The 20197-nt window shown below is 39.9% G+C and overlaps 1 protein-coding gene across 2 annotated transcripts in view; it reads right to left on the reverse strand.

The window, feature by feature from the left end:
• LOC133073477 (kalirin) overlaps positions 1-20197 on the reverse strand; it is a 496969-nt gene that overhangs the window by 119361 nt on the left and 357411 nt on the right. For both annotated transcript variants that reach the window (XM_061166983.1, XM_061166982.1), the window contains exons 12-13: positions 9778-9986; positions 6304-6478 (exon numbers count right to left, since the gene is read on the reverse strand). In XM_061166983.1, the coding sequence (XP_061022966.1) occupies positions 6304-6478; positions 9778-9986 (384 nt within the window). The remainder of the gene's footprint in view (positions 1-6303; positions 6479-9777; positions 9987-20197) is intronic.

A 20197-nucleotide genomic window follows, 5' to 3' on the forward strand; every position in this document is an offset into this window, starting at 1 on the left:
TTTTCATCATCATCATGATTAAAATTGAGATCTTTTAAAACCATGACTGATACTGAGGGGATCTTGAGTCTTTATTTTGCCCATATCTTTGCCTCTTTATCAGTTTGAGACTCATAGAAATCTACTGTTTTCAAAAAAATCTCCCCTCTGTTGAAGAGCTCCCATGATATATATTGTTCACTCATTCTAGAACTTATCAACGCTTGAGTGTCAGAACGGGTTTTCTCCCGCGAAGGCTAAACACCCCATGCTGGAGTTTACATTATTTCCTTCTACTGAGTTCCCTGCATCTTTACCAGAAAGAAGTGGGCAGCCTTTGAACCTTCATAATGTCTCCTGACTTCAGGTCCACAGCCCCTTACCCACCCCATTACAGAATGATCTGAAAGCTTCCATTAGGGATCTTTGATAATTTAACAAAACAGGTGACAGTCCAGAATACTAAAGCTATGTAAAGAATCCTTTTTTTTTTTTTTTTAAATGGAAGATGTGAGGGGAAACTGCCAATGATTCTGAAATCAATTTGACAAAAGTCTAGAAGAAACTGTCAAATAAATATTTTGTGAGAATTTTGGTTTACTTTATTGCACTTATTCTGTATTTCCTTTGCAAAAGATCTGGAGTACATTTAGAAAAGGCTATAGGGATCCCAAGGGAACCTACAAAGACTGATCCCAAACACATCTTACTTTTTTTTTCTTGATATAGTTACTATGTTGGTGAGTTTGAGGCACATTACAACCAGGAGAACAGCAAGGCTTTGCAGAGTCTAACACTATCTATGGAGGGCTATGAAACTGGACCAGAAGATGATGTGGCCCTTTAAGGAATGACTGTGCAGGCTGATGGCTCTGTGTCACTGAAGGAAGATGTCCAGTGAAGCACCACAGAGCCCTGCCTGACCTGGCCAATATTTCAAATTGTTGAAACACTGTTAGCAATAATAAATTGAATATATTTTGATAGGCTGAAGAACTGCACCAGAAAAAAGAGAGTAAAATTTGAGAGGAAAAATACATAAAATGCTTTCATTTAAATTTTTTAAAAAGTCAGTGTATTGGAAACATGTACCCTGAAAAAACAGCCAGGGGTTTTTAAGGGAGCAGACGTGTCAAAGGACAGGTGATGAAGTCATAGAAACGTCTCTTGGGCTGTGCGTGTAGAACACCAGTGTCTTGAACACACAGCTCCCCCAGGGTTGGTGGGGATGGGGTTATAAGCTACCGTGGATAACTAGAGTCCAGCCACCAGGGGGCAATGAGGCAACAATGTGGACCCAGGAAATGGGGAGAACACTGGGGCTATATCCCACAGAAGGGCTAACAGTGAAGAGAAGTAGCTATTGAAGTTTTAGAGTCAGAGAGGACTGCAGAAATAACTTTCACAATCTCAACACTTTCTGGATAAAGAAAAAGAGGCCTATGATGAACATTTTCAAATATTTTTAAAGCTTCCAAAAAGAGGGAGCAGATCTGTTCTGTTTCTCCAGAGAGCAGAAGCAGGAGGAAAGGGCAGAAGATCTTGGTTCAACACAATAATGAGATCCTGAGTTCCCTCCTCTCCTGAACTCTGCTTCTGGACTCTGGAGATATTCTGGTAGAGGCTGGATGGCATTCTTCAGAGATGCTAAACCCTGGCCATCAATTTTTACCTGTCCTCCAGGTGTCATCTTACTGGGAAACCTTCCACAGGCAGTCTGAAAAGCTAAGCATTCTTGCCTCAGTGTTCTCATTGACCTGTAAGCCTGTCTGTGTCATACATTATCACTATGGGATGGTTCTGTTTCTGTGGTTCTTCCCAACTAGCCCCCAACTAGCAGGGACAGTTTCATCCACAGTGCCCAAAATAATTTTTGAGGCATAGTAGATGCTCACTAAATGTTTATCAAGTTGAATTTCTGTTAGGTAAAAGGCTGACTGAACAATCTCACTCAAGTATAAAACATAAAAGGCCTCTGCATACAACCAATCACAGAGCTGATACTACCAGTGAATAACAATCAGCTTTCTCTACTCTAGGAAGAATTTTCCTCCTTGAAGGCCATTTTTCTCTAGCCTCAGCCTGGCCCCAGCCTATCCCAATATGAACCCCATGGATTCAGAGCTGCTATTCCACTCCTTACTCTGATTAATTATGCAGATTAATTTTCAGGTACATTGAAAAAACTTTGATTATAATTACAGAGTCAGAAATTTAAAAGAAAGATTATAACTGTGGCCCATTTTTCATAAAGTCCCTTATAGGTTATCTTTCTTGGTGTCATTCCTAGTATTCTCCAGTATGGGTATGCTCATCCCAGGGGGTGCCCAAGATTGCCCACTGATAACAAATAGAAAAATTCTAAGTATATAAATAATCATATGTATGTACATATATATTATATGCACACATATTTGATCAAACTACTAAAAAAAAAGATACAACATTTCCCTGGACTTTCATAGTACACTGATCCCAGACTCTCACTTGTACCACATGGCAGATGGTGTGGTGGGAGGGCTCCTCAGGGGACATAGGAAGTACCTCAATACAGACGGACTTTCTGGCTCATCTGTTCAGCTGCTTTCAGCATATTTCAAATTATTGCTCTTTTCATGTGCCCAGTTAAATGGACTTATCTATTATCTAGTTTTAACTAAACTACCCTTCACAAAAGACATGTGGCTTAACAAGAAACTACAGTTTGAAGATAATACTGACCATGAAAACTCAAGAGAACCCTGAACTCTTTGGCAGCCACATGATGGGGTAAAGAAACAATGACAATCTAATCAGATCTGTCAAGAAGCCAGAACCAAAAAATAATTGAAAATTATCAAGAATACTATTTGAAATACAGAAGTGCAGCTTCTAATGAAAAAGTCAAGCTTCACTCACCCTAAAGGCACAGTGAATTTTGAGATTATTAGTGACAGTAGAATACGTACATAATTTATAAGCTAATAAGGTACATATGTAGAGAGCTGAAAGTTCAAAAATAGTTTATTGTGTATAATCAAAGGAGTTTGGAGACCACTGACTTGTTCCTGTTTCTAAAAATAAAATATTTTTAGAAATATTTAGAAATAAATAAATAAGTTTCTTTAGAAAGAAATAAAATATTTCTTTCCAATCATTCTAATTAATTGTATAAAAGATGAAATGCATGGAAGCATCAAAAAGAAGAAGAAATTTTCCATATTCTTACCATCACAAGATAAAGATTATTTGCATTTTGTGAAGTGTCTTTTCTATTACAATTGTTTCTTATAACATCTTTCATAGAAGTAAGCTGAACTTACAGGGAAAAAACTTTATAGAATATCTGTGCATCATTGCTTCTGGTCTCCAGTGATATGAAGAAGGCATATCAGGAATGCAGTCTTGGTTTTTTAACTTTTGCCTAATACATTTGGGATAAGTGTCACTCTTAGCCAGGTACCCTCAACCCCATCCCAAGTACTCTGGGAGCCATATAATTAAGTAAAAGGAAACTAGTGCAGCAACTCATGTGTTATCTTAATTTTAAAATTAATTAGCCCATGCCAGCCATCAGTGACATGGCTAAGGAGTCTTGACTTAGACTCCGCAGATGTCGGGGGCAGGCCTGCACTGGTCTTCAGTAATCCCTGGGAATTCTGAGTATGTCCATCAGATGCCTTCCTTTAGGGAAGGAAACCATAGTTGTAGGTCCCGCAGTGACAGCCTCTGCCCTGGCTTATATCCACACATCTCTCATTACAGAAACCACCCTCAGTTTCACACTCTGAATCATCTCTAGAAGCTTGCCTTTTACCCCTACAGTGAAACACTAGTTGGCATTTGAAATAATCTCATCACCCTCAAATATAACTCTGACAATCTGACTTAAAGCAGAAATTTTCCATAGGTTTGGCAGGATTTTCATTCCTATCTAAGATGAAAAGCAACATTTCCCCAAGTTTGGGGCCACACCTGAAATGGGGAACCAGACCTCTGCTAAAACTTGGGTGTAGAACCAAATTCTTATTCTCCTCATTTGACCTATTCACTATTTTCATCTCCCTCATTTTATTAGATCTTTTACTACTTCCCTACTTCAGCTTTGCTGCATACCAAGCTGTCCAAGTTGTCAGGGTGGGAGGGGAAACTTTTATACAATACAAAGGCTGAGAAATGCAAATCCTACAATTTAAATATCAAGCTCTTCTACTGCAACATATAAATAGGATCAAATTTTAAACTATTTGATCTATAGTCAACTTTATTAAAAAAAAAAAAACAAAGCGTATTTTTTTTCTGTAGGCTTTGGATTAGAAATGGATCGTCCCAGAATCACTGCAGGCAAACACATCCTAACGGTGCCCGCAGCTGATGTTAATGGGTTACAGTCCAAGTAGTGAAGTGAAGCTAATTGACCCATTCTGGAACTAAACCAGCAACCCAGACCTCAAAACCACAGCCATCTCACTAAATAAAGCTTAAACACCCAAACCCTTAGGTTATTTCCTTCTCCTTAAGCATTTTTTGATGTGGACTTGGAATGATAGGAAAGTAAATAATGAACACAACAGCCAAATTCCCACACTGCTAACGTAATTCCCTCATGAATGTACTCACTCTTAGTGGGTCAAATGGAGTCGAGGAAGGATGATGGGAATGTCTGTGGCCAATACTACTGCAACCAAACATCACCTCTGTTTATTTCTCACTCGCAATTGCCACTCTTTATTACCTTTGTCACCCCACGTTCATTCCTTTCCTCACACTAATATCTCTAATTTTCCATTGGCATTTTCATTGTTCTTTCAATATATGTTTAAATACCATTTGCAACCTGAAATCACTATGAGTACCAATTCAAAATAGATTATAAATATAAAGTATAAATAAATTCACTTGAAGTTATGGAATGAGCTGGAAGGATAATCAAGATCTAGATTGAAAGACTTATCTCTTCCTTTATTTCAGAAATTGTCCAGAGAGCACCTTTTAGAACATGACATCTTTAAGTAAAAATTTGCAGTGGCTTCTAGAAGTTAGGATAGAGGTAAAGAAGAGAAAGGTCAAAAGAGAGTCAGAAATAGGAAGGATTGCTCTAGGGATTGAAGAAGAGGGCATCTGTTGCCAAAACAGCTTACTGGCCTGTAAGGGGTTGGGAATGACATTGAGACTGGAATATTGGAGCATTCAACATTTGAAAGGTTTCCCTGATGGCTCAGATGGTAAAGAATTTGCCTGAATGCGGGAGACACAAGTTCAATCTCTGTTGGGAAGATTTCCTAGAGGAGGGAATGCCAACATACTCTAGTATTCATGCCTAGAGAACTCCTTGGACAGAGGAGTCTGGCGAGTCCATGGGGTTGCAAAGAGTTGGACACAACTGTGCGACTAACACTTTAACACTTACGTTTGAAAAAAATAATAATTTTCCCTCCCAAACCAGTTCCACAGAAGTTTCCATAGATATTGTTGGGAAGATCAATCCCAGACACCCAGAAGCCTCAACTTGGAGATGGCGGAATGCAAAGTAAAGTTTTAATAAATGGTAGGCAGAGAATTGGTTTTCCTTCACAACACACCAGCCAGGAGCAAAGAGAAGACATAGTTTTTAACCATTTGCCATCCCTTAAAAAGACAATGCTCCATAGGTGTTGGATGTTTTTCACGCCTCAGAAACCCTACTGACCTGACTTTAGTCACTGGCTTAAAGCAGAAAATAATAAAAGACTGGTATTATGTGGGGCAGACATTATTAGTAGGCATCACAAAGAGGACATAAATATATCAGAACACCAGAGTCTGACCTTCCCAGGATGAGCTGAGGCGTTGATGAGATGAGCCAGCAAATGACCTTTGCACATGCTTAGTTTCTTAATAAGCAGAAAGCAAATGAAGGATCTGAGTCTTCCTTCCTCTGACCCCTGACTTGCTGGCTGCTGTGTGAGTCCATCCAACCCCTAATCTGCAGTCACCAACTGAGGAGACCACCTAATCTTAATACCTTCCTACTCAAGAAGCTATAGGATTTAGCAAGTCTACCTCAGTCACCAAATGACTAACTCCATGGTCTTCCAGGAACCAAAGTGCCAAGTAAGAGTCCAGTGCAAACCAACAAACCCTTCCCAGTGGACTAATCCCAGAGACTGAGGAGAGGGCCTCTGCTTGGCAGTGGGGTGAAAGGGACTGGAAGGAATCCAACACGGTGAACATGAATTTGCTGATCCCTAAAAATGTATTGTGATGCAAAGTTCTATCCAGTCCCCTTAGTCTAGCTCTGGGGCAGTGCCCTTGGCCAGGAAGCAGCCTGCCTTCTACCTGCCCACACCTCCTTCCCACATCTACCTCAATGGTGTACTGCTCAAAGATGCGCAGCTGCAGGAAGATGTCCAGCTTGATCTTGCGTTCGTGGAACAGCTCCTCCATTTGCACCTGGGCGTCATCCAGCTGCTGCAGCACTGACTCTATGTGGCTGATGGAGCTACTATGGGGCGTCTTGTTGTTGGACACAGCCGAGTCCCTGTGGCACAGTGGGAGAGAGAAAGGAGGGGGCTTGTCATATTAAAAGTGACAGTGGAGAGGGAGCCTTCCTTGTCTCAGCAAGGGGGATGGGAATCAATAGAGTCACTCAAGCAATAGATGTTTATCAGACTTCTATTGTGAGCCTGGCACCATCTGCCTAATAGGTGAACCAAAGATACATGTACCCTCTTTGGGGTTCACAGCACTGTAGCTAAGAGATTAGCTGCTGTCCTATTCCTCGGACAGAACTGTGACAGGAATCAAATGAAATAACACATGCAAAGGGGCTCTACAAATATCAATGAAATGGAATGGTTCCAAACATATATGTAGTCTAATATACACATATTTCAATATACACACACAAATACACATATCACGATACATAAAGGCAGACAAATTAAAAGTATATGGAAAAAATCCTTCCTAATTTTAACTCACAGGATCATGGTTAAAGTAAAGTGAGATCATGGTTGCAAAAACCATTCATCCCCTTTATAATTCTATGCCAAAGTTATAGCTGGTGTTATGTAATAGGCTTCAAGCTATACTAAGGAGAGCTTGAGGCTTCAGGCTGCAAGCCTGGCTCAAATCCCTGCTCTGACATACATGGGCTGGTGGCCTTGGGAAATCTCCTCCCTGAGGCTCAGTTGCCTCCTGTAAAGTGGATTTAATAATCCCTGCCCTGCTCATGGCATGGTTTGCTGTTAAATAAGATGGCATGTATGACTGTACTCTGTGACCAGGAATGTGCTGTATGAATGACTGTTAATTCTGAAAGATGTGTCAGGTTCTGACTGGGGCACAGGTCCAGTTGGGGAAAGTAGAATCTAGGGCACAAGAGGCTGAACAACCAACAAAGGCTTCATAGAGGATGAGCCCTGATTTGAGCATTAGAAGAAAAGGATGAGCCAAGTAGATGGTAAGGGTGGGCTTTCCGAGCAGAGAAGGTCCGTACAAAGGCAGGAAGGGGAGGTGACACAGAGGGAATAGAGAGATAAACATTGATCTGCTGAGACAAGTGAGGTGGGAACACCTCCAAAGAGACCATTACAATAGAAAAACTGGAATTCAATAAGTTTAGATTCTATAGGGCCTTGAGTGAGTAAGCTAGAGCCCCCACACTTGAAAGAAACAGGCACATTCATTATCTCATGACATCTTGGTTTCTGATACAATCTAAGAAGTCAGAGGGTAAAGTCCTTAGTCTTGAATGCTCTCAGCAGCAGCTTTTCTGAAGACCGGGTCTTTTTGGCCTGTGTCTGTCTCAGAAGCAATGGTATCTGAGCTCGCACTGTTACTGGAGGGAGCACAAGGCCAAGAGCCTCCCCTTCTGTCACCTAGAGAACTTATAGTCCCTCTTTTCTCACCTTGGCCTATTTGGGCATGAAAGCCCACCATGCGCAGCTTCCCCCAACCATGAAAAGAACTCAGGAAGAGTACTGAACACTATACATTGTGCATTTGCTGAGAACAGTACTATTGGGAGGATGTGACTACTATTTCTTTCTTTTTTTTTTTTTTGTGACTACTATTTCTGATGGCTCCCCTCAGTCTTTCTCTCAGCCTCCAGAAGGAAAAGGATGATTTCTGGTCCCTTTGTATAGCACTTCTGTCACTGTCATATACACTAGAATCAAAGAGATAATGTGAAAGCACCTTAGGTGCTTCAGTGTGAAGAGTCATGAGGCCTAGGCAAGATGTGTGAACTGGTGTGTGTGAGGCATCCCGCCAGTGTCTACTAGGGAGCCTAGGTGAATGTCAGACTAGTGGAGGAAGGAACAGTCACCAGTGGTTCTTGACACATGCCTGTGGTCCTCTCCGAAATCCATAGAACTTAAACTTGTAGGACAGGCATCAACCACCTCATTGCCTCCACCAACACTGAGTAGACTTCAGCCCTCAGGCATGGTGCAAGGTGGGCAGGGCATTTGCCACAGACTCAGCCCCACAGAGAGGCCAGCCAAGCTCGTGGAAAGCGTTTGAAGAAAAAATACAAAAGCCATTACATAATTCTAGAGTTGACAAGCTCCTAGAGTGAACTCCTTAAATCACACAGATGAAACAGCTGTGGCCTAGAGAGGTTAAGTGATTGCTCATTATTTGGAATTTTCCTCAGAAGCAAATAACAGTGGAGTTTTCTAGGTAGGCAGACAAAACTGTCATGTACTATACATTCATGAAGATGAACCAGGGGAAGAAAGGAAAGAGGCTGTCTTGTTAGTATGCAATAGGAGGACTCAGAACATGGTGTGTGAATGTTTGGAATAGAAATGATCAATCCAACAGAAAAACATGCCAGGGCTATCTTAAGGTAAGTTCTTATTTATCTAATCGGACAGCTGGTTTGGGGGTGGGGGTGGGGGGCGGGAGGAAGCCTCTCCAACTGAAGAAATTCCCTCTGGCCTCAGGATTGTCCTGGTCTTGTTGATGAGATTATTACTATCTGGACCTGGCAGAGGTCCCAGCACTCAGTGATCTGGGGATAGGAACAAGTCCTCGCAGGCAGACATCATTAGTGCCATCAAATCCTATTTACATATCACCTGGGCACATGGCCGGTTGCTGAGGGCTTGCTGAAGGCCTCATGACACTTTATCTGAGGAGCTGATGCCCTTGACAGCGACAGGAAACTAGATATTGATGCAAATGGAAAGGAGGCAATGGGGTGGATTATTATAAATGAATATAAGGTGTCAGACAGGATTTTCTAAGATTCATTCTTAGCTATATTTGTTTAGGGCAATAGAGAAGGAGTTTTATTTTCTGGGTACCAAGGAATGGTAGAAAGGTCATATGTGGGTAAGCAGAGAGCACAGTAGGACACATCACACACTCTGTATGTTTGCATTAGGCCAAAGGCAATCATTTGGGGTCACATATTACTGACTGGAGCACTGGAATTCAGAATTAGCCCAAGACCAGATGCCAAATAACACTATGTTCCATAATGGCTATTTCTTCACATGATCAAATATGCCATCATTTTTTATGAAGATGCTGTTTATTTTCTATTGAATATTGCTAAATTTTTATTGTATTTATATTACTTATAGATCACTGAATAACATCTTCAATGATACATAATTCTGTGAAACATAAGAGCTTTTCCACTGACTAATTCATTCTAAATTCAAGTTGGGTATGGTGCAGGCATTTTTATATCTGACAGATGGAGAAACTGAAGCTCACACAAGACCACAAAGCTGGCTGCAGCTGAGCCAAGACCAGGACATGATGACTTATCTCGTGTCTAGTCCAAGGCATTTCCCACTGGAAAGCACCGCCCATGCTGACCTGGCCTCGCTGGGCTCCCCCAGGGAGGGAGGCGCTGACCTGAGTTGCTGGATAAGGTCTTCGCCTTCCTTGATGACATTAAGTGTGGCATCCAGAGTGGCGGTCTGCTGCTGCTGGAACTGCTTGATCAGTTCCTGGACCGCATCCACAGAGTCTGCACAGACATCCTCCAGCATCTCCTTCTGAAGGTCTTCCATCCATGTCCATAGCTGTGGGGGATAGAGAGAGCAGAGTCTACTCAGGGCACATGGGAGTGGACGGCTGGGGTTAAGGGCAAGAGTGTGGAACTCAGGTCATCCAAACTACCCTTAACTACTCAGTTCAATATCAGACTGTCCTAATCAGCACCCTATGGGTCAGTTTGCATCTCTGTATTTATATTCACTATCCATCTCTGCTAAGTTTACTCCACTAGCACAGGCATTCCCTAAGGACAGGAATTACCCTCTGCCTTACTTTCTAGTGGTTCTGGAAAACTGGTCTTAGAGCAGGAAGCTCACTCATTTTTGAGAGAGTGGGAAGAACAGGAAACTAATGATGGACAAATTCTATTTCATCTTTCATAAAGGAGGACTCTGCACACTTCCTGCAGATAGCTAGAGGCTGATTCCTAGACATGTATCATGATTTTACAAATATACAAGAAAGAATGGGATGTTCACTAATAACCAAGTGAAGATTAATTAAGAAAATACGTGCTAGGCTAAACTATTTTTTCTTTTAAGGACTGCTTTGTTGGTTAGAAAGTTGACTGCTAAAGAGGTATAGCTTATCTTAATTTCAATATAAGACATTTCCATCATGATATTCAAGATGTTGAAATGCAATCAGGATGATATTACTGGCCAGACAACTTTAAAAGAGCTAAGTGTAGTGTTTTGAATGGAATAAGTACTGGAAATGATGAGGAGTTGAATTGAAATACTAAAAATTCATTTATTGATAGCTCTTCCTCATACTGAAAACAGGTGGACTTCCACAGTGCTCCACTTCTAAGTGCTCTCATTGAGCATTTTCATGAATGGTGGAGGGAAAGACATGTCTGATGTCTGCTTAGAAACAAGGACCCTTCCCCTGGTTAGCAGAAAAGATAAGCTCATGACTCTACCAGAAGAAAAGCCAGTAGAGAGAAAAAATTGATAGGAGCCAGAAGATGCAGATTGTGACTGCTGTTCTCCCATAACTTGTGGTGTCTTTGAGTATGTCACCTTTGCTTGTCAGACTTCATGTGTAACATAGGCTGAGGAAAGCATAAAATAAAATAGTTAACTTACAGTTCTAACATTCTGTAAGTTTTCCATGTTAAAAACATGGATAAATATCCATCTTAAGAATATTATTTCATCTTGTTGGTTCTCAGTATGGTAAACCATGGTGTGGCCTTTGTAACAAGGGGTTAGAAAAGAGACAATAAAGAGAGACAAAAATAATCTTCAGACTTTTGACAAGTTATTCTTGTCCTTAAGAGAGGAAAGGCCTTAAGTGTGACAGAAGAGGTTGAGTTCATAAGATTAAGAAGCCCTGGAGGTGACAAATAAAAGGGGAGTGTTCTTTTTTGGACAGGTAAGAACTTCTCTGAGCCTCAGTCTCCTAATCTACAAAATGGGAAGAAAAAGATTTGACCTGCTCACTTCAAAGATTATGAAAAATCAATTATTTACTTATTATCAATGCTTTAAATAAACAGATAGCATTATTAATCAGCCTATTGCAAATTATTATTCAGTGTTTCTGTCATTTAGCAGCTTGTGTCTGGTTTAGTTCAATTTACTTATTTATTTTTTTTACAAATAAGCTTTCTGTTGTAAAACACAAGTTTTCCAGACTATTTAAGCTCAGGTACATTATCCTATAGGTATGAATGTATCTATTTCAAATCAGTATGAAATCAGAAAGTTCAGGATATTAGTCACTACAACTTAAAGTTACTTCAGACTTTCTGGCTGCTGTTTTTCCTGGGGCAAAACCATTTTCCAACTGTGCTGAAGTCCTTGGGTATGAGACAATGGAATCTCTGAAAAATTGCTATATAGAGAGGCAATATAGCATAGCAGTTAAGAACTTCTAAATCAACAATACATTAATTAAAAAACTAAATAATAAAGGAAGGAAGAAAGAAAGAAAGGGAGGGAGGGAGAGACAGAGCGAAAGAAAAAACAAAAGAAAGGCAAGAAAGAAAACACACCCAGTTCTACCACATATTACCTCTATAACCTTGGACAAGTAATGTACCCTCTTTACACCTCAATTTTCCTTGACAGTAAAATGAGAATAGTAATAGTTGTTATCCCTACAGAGTTGTAAAGATTATCAATAAATTGATATGTGTGTGTGTGTATGTGTGTGCATCTTTATGTATACACACACAAATGAGATATATATGTATATATACATACACACACTCTACATTTATATACATTTTATATATAAATATATACATACACACACTCTACATTTATATACATTTTATATATAAATATATACATATGATATGCATATCACTTAGAAACAGTGCCTGGCATATAGTAAGTGCTAGATGTTATGATATTTTTATTTTTTTTATTTTTTATTTTTATTTATTTTTTTTAGATATTATTATATTTTAAAGATATTTTTATGTAAGTCACCTCCAGTTCCCACTAGAAGACAGAGGAAAAGTTTGAAGTACTCCATTTTTAAATTGGTAAAAGATCGATACTGGATTTGATCTTTCAATATGCTAACATGAGTTGGGCCCCTCTTTTCTGTTTTTTGCAACTTTGTCCTGGGATACCTAAGGAAAACCTAGAGATTGAAAAGTCCAGAAATTTCCTTTTTAAAAAATCAAGAAAAGACAGGATTATGTGAAGAGAGAGAGAGATTAAAATTGTGGCTAGGAAACAGGTCACTTAAGAAAAACAAACTTAGTGTGTCCAGATAGAAAAGGCACTGGATGGAAAACTGCTCAGGATGAGGCTGGTATTCCTATTACAAGAATAAGAGAGGACAGAAGCTTATAGATATCTTAAGGAATTTATTTTATTCAAGATAATTTTGTTCTCAGTACCATCCTTAAGCTATTTTAATGGCTTCATAGCTTGGAGTTCATTTTTTTCTCCTCTTCAGTAAAAACTTAAACACTTCTGGTGTAGGTCTAGGGAAGAAAGTCAGCATTATTCCTTTCTGAGGAAATCCACCATGACTCATGACACCCCCTCCACCTGGTAGCCATGTAGCTAAATTGTAGGGACCAAAGATCAAACTTGCCAAAGACGAGATGTCAGTGTAACAACAGAAAGACTAGAGAAAGATTAGGTATGTCTGAGGAAATGCACTGACCTCAGGAGTCAATATCTTTTAATAAAAATGTGTCCTACTCCTGTATATTCTCTGATTAATGAGTTGAAGTTGATTTTTCACATCATCAGGTCATATATTCTACTTTATTGTAAAGAAAATCTTGTCTATGATAGATTAAAACCTACCACTAAGGGAAATCAACTAACAAGTTAATGATGTACAACACAGATGCCACTCAACAACAGAGGAAACTATAAGTAAAGTGAAAAGACAAGCTTCAGAATGTGAGAAAATAATAGCAAATGAAGCAACAGACAAAGGATTAATCTCAAAAATACACAAGCAACTCCTGTAACTCAATTCCAGAAAAATAAGAGACCCAATCAAAATGTGGGCCAAAGAACTAAACAGACATTTCTCCAAAGAAGACATACAGATGGCTAACAAACACATGAAAAGATGCTCGACATCACTCATTATCAGAGAAATGCAAATCAAAACCACAATGAGGTACCATCTCACGCCAGTCAGAATGGCTGCTATCCAAAAGTCTACAAGCAATAAATGCTGGAGAGGGTGTGGAGAAAAGGAAACCCTCTTACACTGTTGGTGGGAATGCAAACTAGTACAGCCGCTATGGAGAACAGTGTGGAGATTCCTTAAAAAACTGGAAATAGATCTGCCATATGACCCAGCAATCCCGCTGCTGGGCATACACACTGAGGGAACCAGAACTGAAAGAGACACGTGTACCCCAATGTTCATCGCAGCACTGTTCACAATAGCCAGGACATGGAAGCAACCTAGATGCCTATCAGCAGACGAATGGATAAGAAAGCTGTGGTACATATACACAATGGAATATTACTCATCCATTAAAAAGAATTCATTTGAATCAGTTCTAATGAGGTGGATGAAACTGGAGCCTACTATACAGAGTGAAGTAAGCCAGAAAGAAAAACACCAATACAGTATACTAACACATATATATGGAATTTAGAAAGATGGTAACGATAACCCTGTATGTGAGACAGCAAGAGAGACACAGATGTATTGAACAGTCTTTTGGACTCTGTGGGAGAGGGCGAGGGTGGGATGATATGGGAGAATGACATTGAAACATGTAAATTATCATATGTGAAACAAATCACTAGTCCAGGTTCGATGTATCATACAGGGTGCTCAAGGCTGGTGCACTGGGATGACCCAGAGGGATGGGATGGGGAGGGAGGTGGGAGGGGGGTTCAGGATGGGGAACACATGTACACCCATGGCAGATTCAAGACAATGTATGGCAAAACCAATACAATGTTGTAAAGTAAAATAAATAAATAATTTAAATTAAACAAACAAACAAAAAACATAGATGCCACTCAGCCCAGGTCAGCAGCCTGATAAGGAAAGGAAAGGGCCAGTCTACCTTCAAGAGGATAAAATATCAAGTAAAATTGCTATGGAATTTGACTCAGAGATAAGGAAGCACCAGAGACAAAGGGTTAGTGATAACATTTCTTCATTTTTCCTTCTGTAAAAACAAAAACAAAACAAAACCCAGATGGAACGAAGTTCTTTAATGGAATTGGCATATACTGGGGATAATTCTCAATCTTGCCCTTGTCCTAGCTCTATGATCATGGGAAAACTACTTCAAGTACTTCATGCTTAAAGTACATGTGCATGAGTGTGTGTGTGCAGGTGGGTTCTCCAGAAGCCAAGGTAAAGAAGAGAGCTGTAATAAAAATGCCTTCCTAAATTGAAAAAAACTGCAGTCACATCTTTGACACCAAGACACCCCAAGTCTAGACAGTTTAGCAACACTTTGAAGGTAATTGTACTACCAAGTTAAGATACTATTTAGTATCTGGAAGGCTTGAGTAGAGAACCACAGGAAATCATGCACAGTCGCCCCCTGGTTTCAGTAAGCTTAAATTGCAGGCTCATAGTTCTGAATAAGCACCTCTGAGGTATAAACATTAACATCAGTGTGACTAACCTGTGAGTAAGGACCCATATTCCGTTCCTTAGGCTGTAAGTTTCCTATTATCTGAATTTCCTGTAGGTCTCCCTCTGTCTATGTGTCCATCTGACTTATTCTTGAAGAGCATGCCTAGATTACTTTGAAAAGAATCCAAATTAGAGAGTCACTTCTATTATTAATTTATTCATTATCAGGGAGCCAATGAGACTGAGTCAGAATGATCTTGCAGTTCAAGTTATCACAAACCATTGCCAGAATGAGGTGAAATCATGGAGTGAGTGAGGCAGCTTAGGAGCAGCTACCACATGTTTCTTCCTGCTGTCCTCCATTTCCATTTCTCTCCCCTAGGATAATCCTCTTAACCCTCTGGTTATCTACTGTCTAAAACATTAATTAGCACTGTGCCTCTGCCATCAATCCACCTGCTCCTGAGAAAAAATCTCCTGTTTCAGCCATTTCCAGACCTTCTGTTCTTGATCAAACACACCTGTGCGAGGACCATTCTTTCAGGGTTCTGCTCTCTGCTTGGCAATAATTATTTGGGCCCTGCTTCCCAGGTGGGAGCCTGGTGGGCTACCATTCATGGGTTTGCAAAGAGTCAGACACAACTGAATATGCATGCACAAGATACGTACACTTAGGTCTCTTAATGTGTTCTCTCAGAGAACACATTATGGCCCAAAATACCTACATCTAAAAGAATGAACTGATTTGAAACTCTCTGAACTTTGGTAGAGGGGGAGTTAAGGCAGCCTTTCAATGAGCTACATAAAGTTTGTTCTAAGACTGAAACCAGCGAGTTCAGGAAGGGCCAGCACATGGACCCCATTCTGCTTACATAGAGGGGCAGCCTGAGAAAAGGGAAACTGAAAAGGGCAGGAAGGGAGGGACAAGGAGGGAAGAAACTAGGTTTGTAGAAATAACGAGGCTTATGGACGAGAGCTTAAGGAAAGAGGTAATTTTACTCTGTTGCTTTCTCCTGTTGATTGGCTACACCATTCGCACAGTTCTGGTAGCCATTGTGCTGATACAACTGATTGACTCCTAGAGATGCGAAAGGAACACCAATTCCATGGGATGAATCACCCCTCCCTCATTTTGAAGGCATCATTTTCCTTTGGCATTGACTGCCAGTTTTTATCTCTTAAATAAATACCATACCAGCCTAACAACTGACATAGAAGAAGAAGAAGTTGTTTTGTTCTTAAGACCAATAATCCCCTTTGAAAACTGATTTAGTTTTGGTTCTATAGTGGGCAGATAAAGGAATATGTGTGTATGTGTGTATCTATGGCATTTGTGGTGTACATACCCATTTGAGCAGGAAATAGCATGAAAGAATGATTTCACAGAGTTATAAACAATTGGAAATGGCATTTAATTAAACATCTAACAAACAGCTGAGGTTGATTATCTTGGCCACATTCCTTAGTTAATTTGACTCTCATATTATGACTACAAAAATAATCTAAATACAGTTATTTTGAAAACCCAGCAATTGCAGCATTTCCATGGAAACACAGCAAAGAGAGAGAATTCTGCCTGGACAATCTCTGTGGAGCAGATGACACTTGCCACAAATGCCTTTTTTTTAAATGACTTTTTTTCTCCTGGACAAAAAAAATGAGGACTTGAGTAAATACTTCTCCCTACATTCTCCCTGAGCTTTCCAGACCAGCAAACAGCCAGCTGGCCTCTTGTCCCCAGGCAAAAGGAAGATATTTGAAAGTTCAGCACAATTTCTATTAATAGCTGAGGTTCTGGATGCATAAGAAAGTTCCAAGCACATGTTTGTCACCTCTCTTTATTATGTAGCTCTTCTCTCAAAGTAGAGATGGAAAGTTTTGTTTTCATAAAATAACATTTATTGGGATTGTCCCTCACTTTCAGTTTAAAATATTAAAGAAAACTTATAAAACAAATAAAATATTCAAAGGAAAATTAAATCATTCATAACATTCTAAACTTCTTTGTATACTTCCTTCTAGTCTTCATTCTAAGTATGTGATCAAAATTGTGGTCATGATGGATATACAGCTTTTTATATATTATACCACAAGCTCTTTCTCATGCCATTAATGATCTTTGACAATGTGATTTATAACTGTATAATATTTCACTCTATAGATTCATTATGATTTAATGAATCACTTAACATGGAATATTTAGATGGTTTCTAATTATTCAAGGTTATTAATAACACTGCAATTAAATACTTTAACCCTCCAGACGCCTTTAGTCACCAAGAATTCACAAAGCCAGCAAACAGAATCAAGCAGACTCTTGAATCTGCAGAAGAAACGAGCCTGGGGGACATCTTCTTCATATCTTCCTTCTGTTTCCCCTCTGATCCTAATTAAAGTACATCTTTGGTACAGCTGAGTAGAAAATTATTCTTCCATTCACTCTATTTACTGTAAGAGAGAAAAGATCCATAGCAACTCAAAATTCCCTCACAGACTTGTGGACTAGTAAACTTCGCTACTAACCTTGCCTTGAGTAAAAAATCAGAACTTTGCCTACAGAGTAAAGAGGATGGAGTCAAGAGTTAATTGACCAGGATCAGAAAGGATCCACATTTAGCAAGGTCTGAGAGCTGGTGTGTCTTGAGAGGCATTAAACAGAATAGGGAAAGAGCAAACCACAGGTGTTCCTTCATTAGCCCATTCAAGGATCCTCACTTCTGACTACCCAATAATCCATTTCTGCCTGCTACACAGGCTGTAGAGGAAAGCTCCCACAGGCAACTCAGATTCCCCACCTGCCTTTCTTTGTTTACACTGTCCGTAGAGTTCAAATCAAAGAACTGGAGTAGATGAATGATGCAATCGAATGCGCTTTCCCCCACCTTTTTATTTTTTCTATTTTCTTCTTTTTAGGAGAAGTGACTAGCTTCTCATTGTCAAGTAAGCCTGTTTAATATTTATTCAGTGTCACTAAGTATCAGACACAGCAGTAGAAATATTAGAATCTATGTTTACACATCTAAGCCCACATGTGTACTCTACATATGAGCACCCCCAATTTAATGAGGAAGAGTCAGTCATCTCAGTGAGATCCCAGCATCATTGATGAGGTACACACACAGTGCTCCTATCCTGTCTGGGTAGGAAGCTGGAAGCCCCAGGGAAGAATTTCAAGGAAAAATGATGCCTGAGTTGAGTCCTCAAGTTCTTTACAACCTACTTTAGAGATGATCTAAGGGTAAATTTGGGAGGGAGTTTTCTACTAGGAAAAAGTAGGTATTAGAATTGTACGACTCAAATTTGTAATAGTCACCATCATAATTATCACAAAATAATAGAAACTAAGTAATCACCACAAAGACACACAGCCATGCCCAGTGAAGACCTAGAAGGTAACTGAGAGGAAACAGGCAGATAAAAAGTCCTATAGGGTGGCCCCCATGGGGAGCCCCACCATAATAGCCACTCAAAATGATACTTTCTTTCCCTCCTGGAAAAACTTAGAATGTATATGATCTGAGAGTTGTAGATCTCTTGAACAGAAAAAGCCTCACAATCATACATCCCTTTACCTCCAGGCAGGACTGCTCCTAATTTCTCTCATATTTTGGGGCCCCAAAGTAATAGACTATGCTACTTGCTGACAGCCTCAAATAAATTCCTGAGTTTAGAAAACTCTTCCAAGTCTGTTTCCTGGCCTTTATATGAAAGGCCAATGAGAAACAGCAGGGGCTTTGCAGTCAGAAAGATCTGGGTTCAATCCTTACATTTACCACATCCTCACTATAAGACCTTGAGCAAATTATTAATTTCTCTGATATATAAAATTAGAATTAAAAATGACAATTCTCATTGTTATTGACTAGACAGAGAAATAGTTAGGCACATAGTAGGGCAAATCCATTTTAGTTCCCTCTCCCTTTCTTCACCTGTCCCAGTATCATCCCACTTCCTTTGGTACTATTTCATATGAAATATGAACTGAACGATGGTGGGAAAACAAGTCTCAGATTCAAACAGGACCAAACTTAGCAAGGTTTGAGAGCTATCTTGGAAAAGAGTGGTTAATAACTGCATCCCTGACTATTCTTTTACTTTTTTCATCTAAGAGCTACCCTGACTCTGTCTTGGGGTTTGAAAAGGTAAAAAGATGAGTAAGGAGAAGGAAGAAGGCCAGACGAGCAGAGGAGATACGAGAGGGAGAAAGGAGGACAGAATGCATGGTAGCAGGTTAAGAACACGAGCACAGAATTTAGGAAGACAGGTCAAGACCCTGCTGTACTGAGCAGCTCTGTAACCTTAGACAGGTTCTTTTCTGGGCCTTAGCTTCTTTGTTTGAAAATATGTTTAATAAAGTCTGTATCGTAAGATTCTCATGAGGATTACATGCGATGCTGTATGTGTCTAGCAGGTAGTAAATATTCAATTAGAAAAATACACTAGCTAATACACACTGAGTGCTTGCAACAGACCCAATCTTAGGCTAGATAAATCACATATATCACATCAGGCTTAACTACTATTGTTAATTATGATTATCGACATCAAATAAAGAAGAAGAGGAGAAAAAAAGAATCTTGAACTCACATTCGAACCATAAAGGGCCTTAGGAACATTGAGTCTAACTGCACAATTTTATAAATGAGGCAACCTAAGGCCAGAGACACTGTGATTAGCACAAACACACAGGATTTTATAGCAGCAGGATCTGGACTGGAATCCCACCCTCCTAATTCCATGTCCAGAAGGTTGGAGATGCAGCTAGAGAGGCTTCCTGGGAGCTTCAGTTAACTTTCCAGGAACGGCACTTCCCTGGAAACTAACCTGGTCCACACCTCCTTTGGCAGCCTATAGCTCCACAGTCCTCACAAGGAACATGGCTCTTGTTCATTCACGCTCCTTTCTCTCACCCACAGGCTCATAATTAAAAGAGAATACACATGTCTTTGATTTCTGAGACCTTATTAAGAATCAAGTAAGTCATAGCAAGCAGACAACCAGGCAGGAAAACTTGGATTAAAGCTAATCCCACCCCCCACCCCCCCCACTCCCCTTGCTTTACAGACACTCATCAGAGGGTGGTTGTAGGTCCCATGGAGAAGCAGCAGAGCCAGCTTCACAGGGCTCCCCAGCCCTTCATCTGCCTGGGGAATCTCAGTTTAGAAAACATCTTTTCATGTTTAACTCTGATAGACAC

Source organism: Dama dama, chromosome 19 (genome assembly GCF_033118175.1).
Source record: "Dama dama isolate Ldn47 chromosome 19, ASM3311817v1, whole genome shotgun sequence".
NCBI lineage: Eukaryota > Metazoa > Chordata > Mammalia > Artiodactyla > Cervidae > Dama > Dama dama.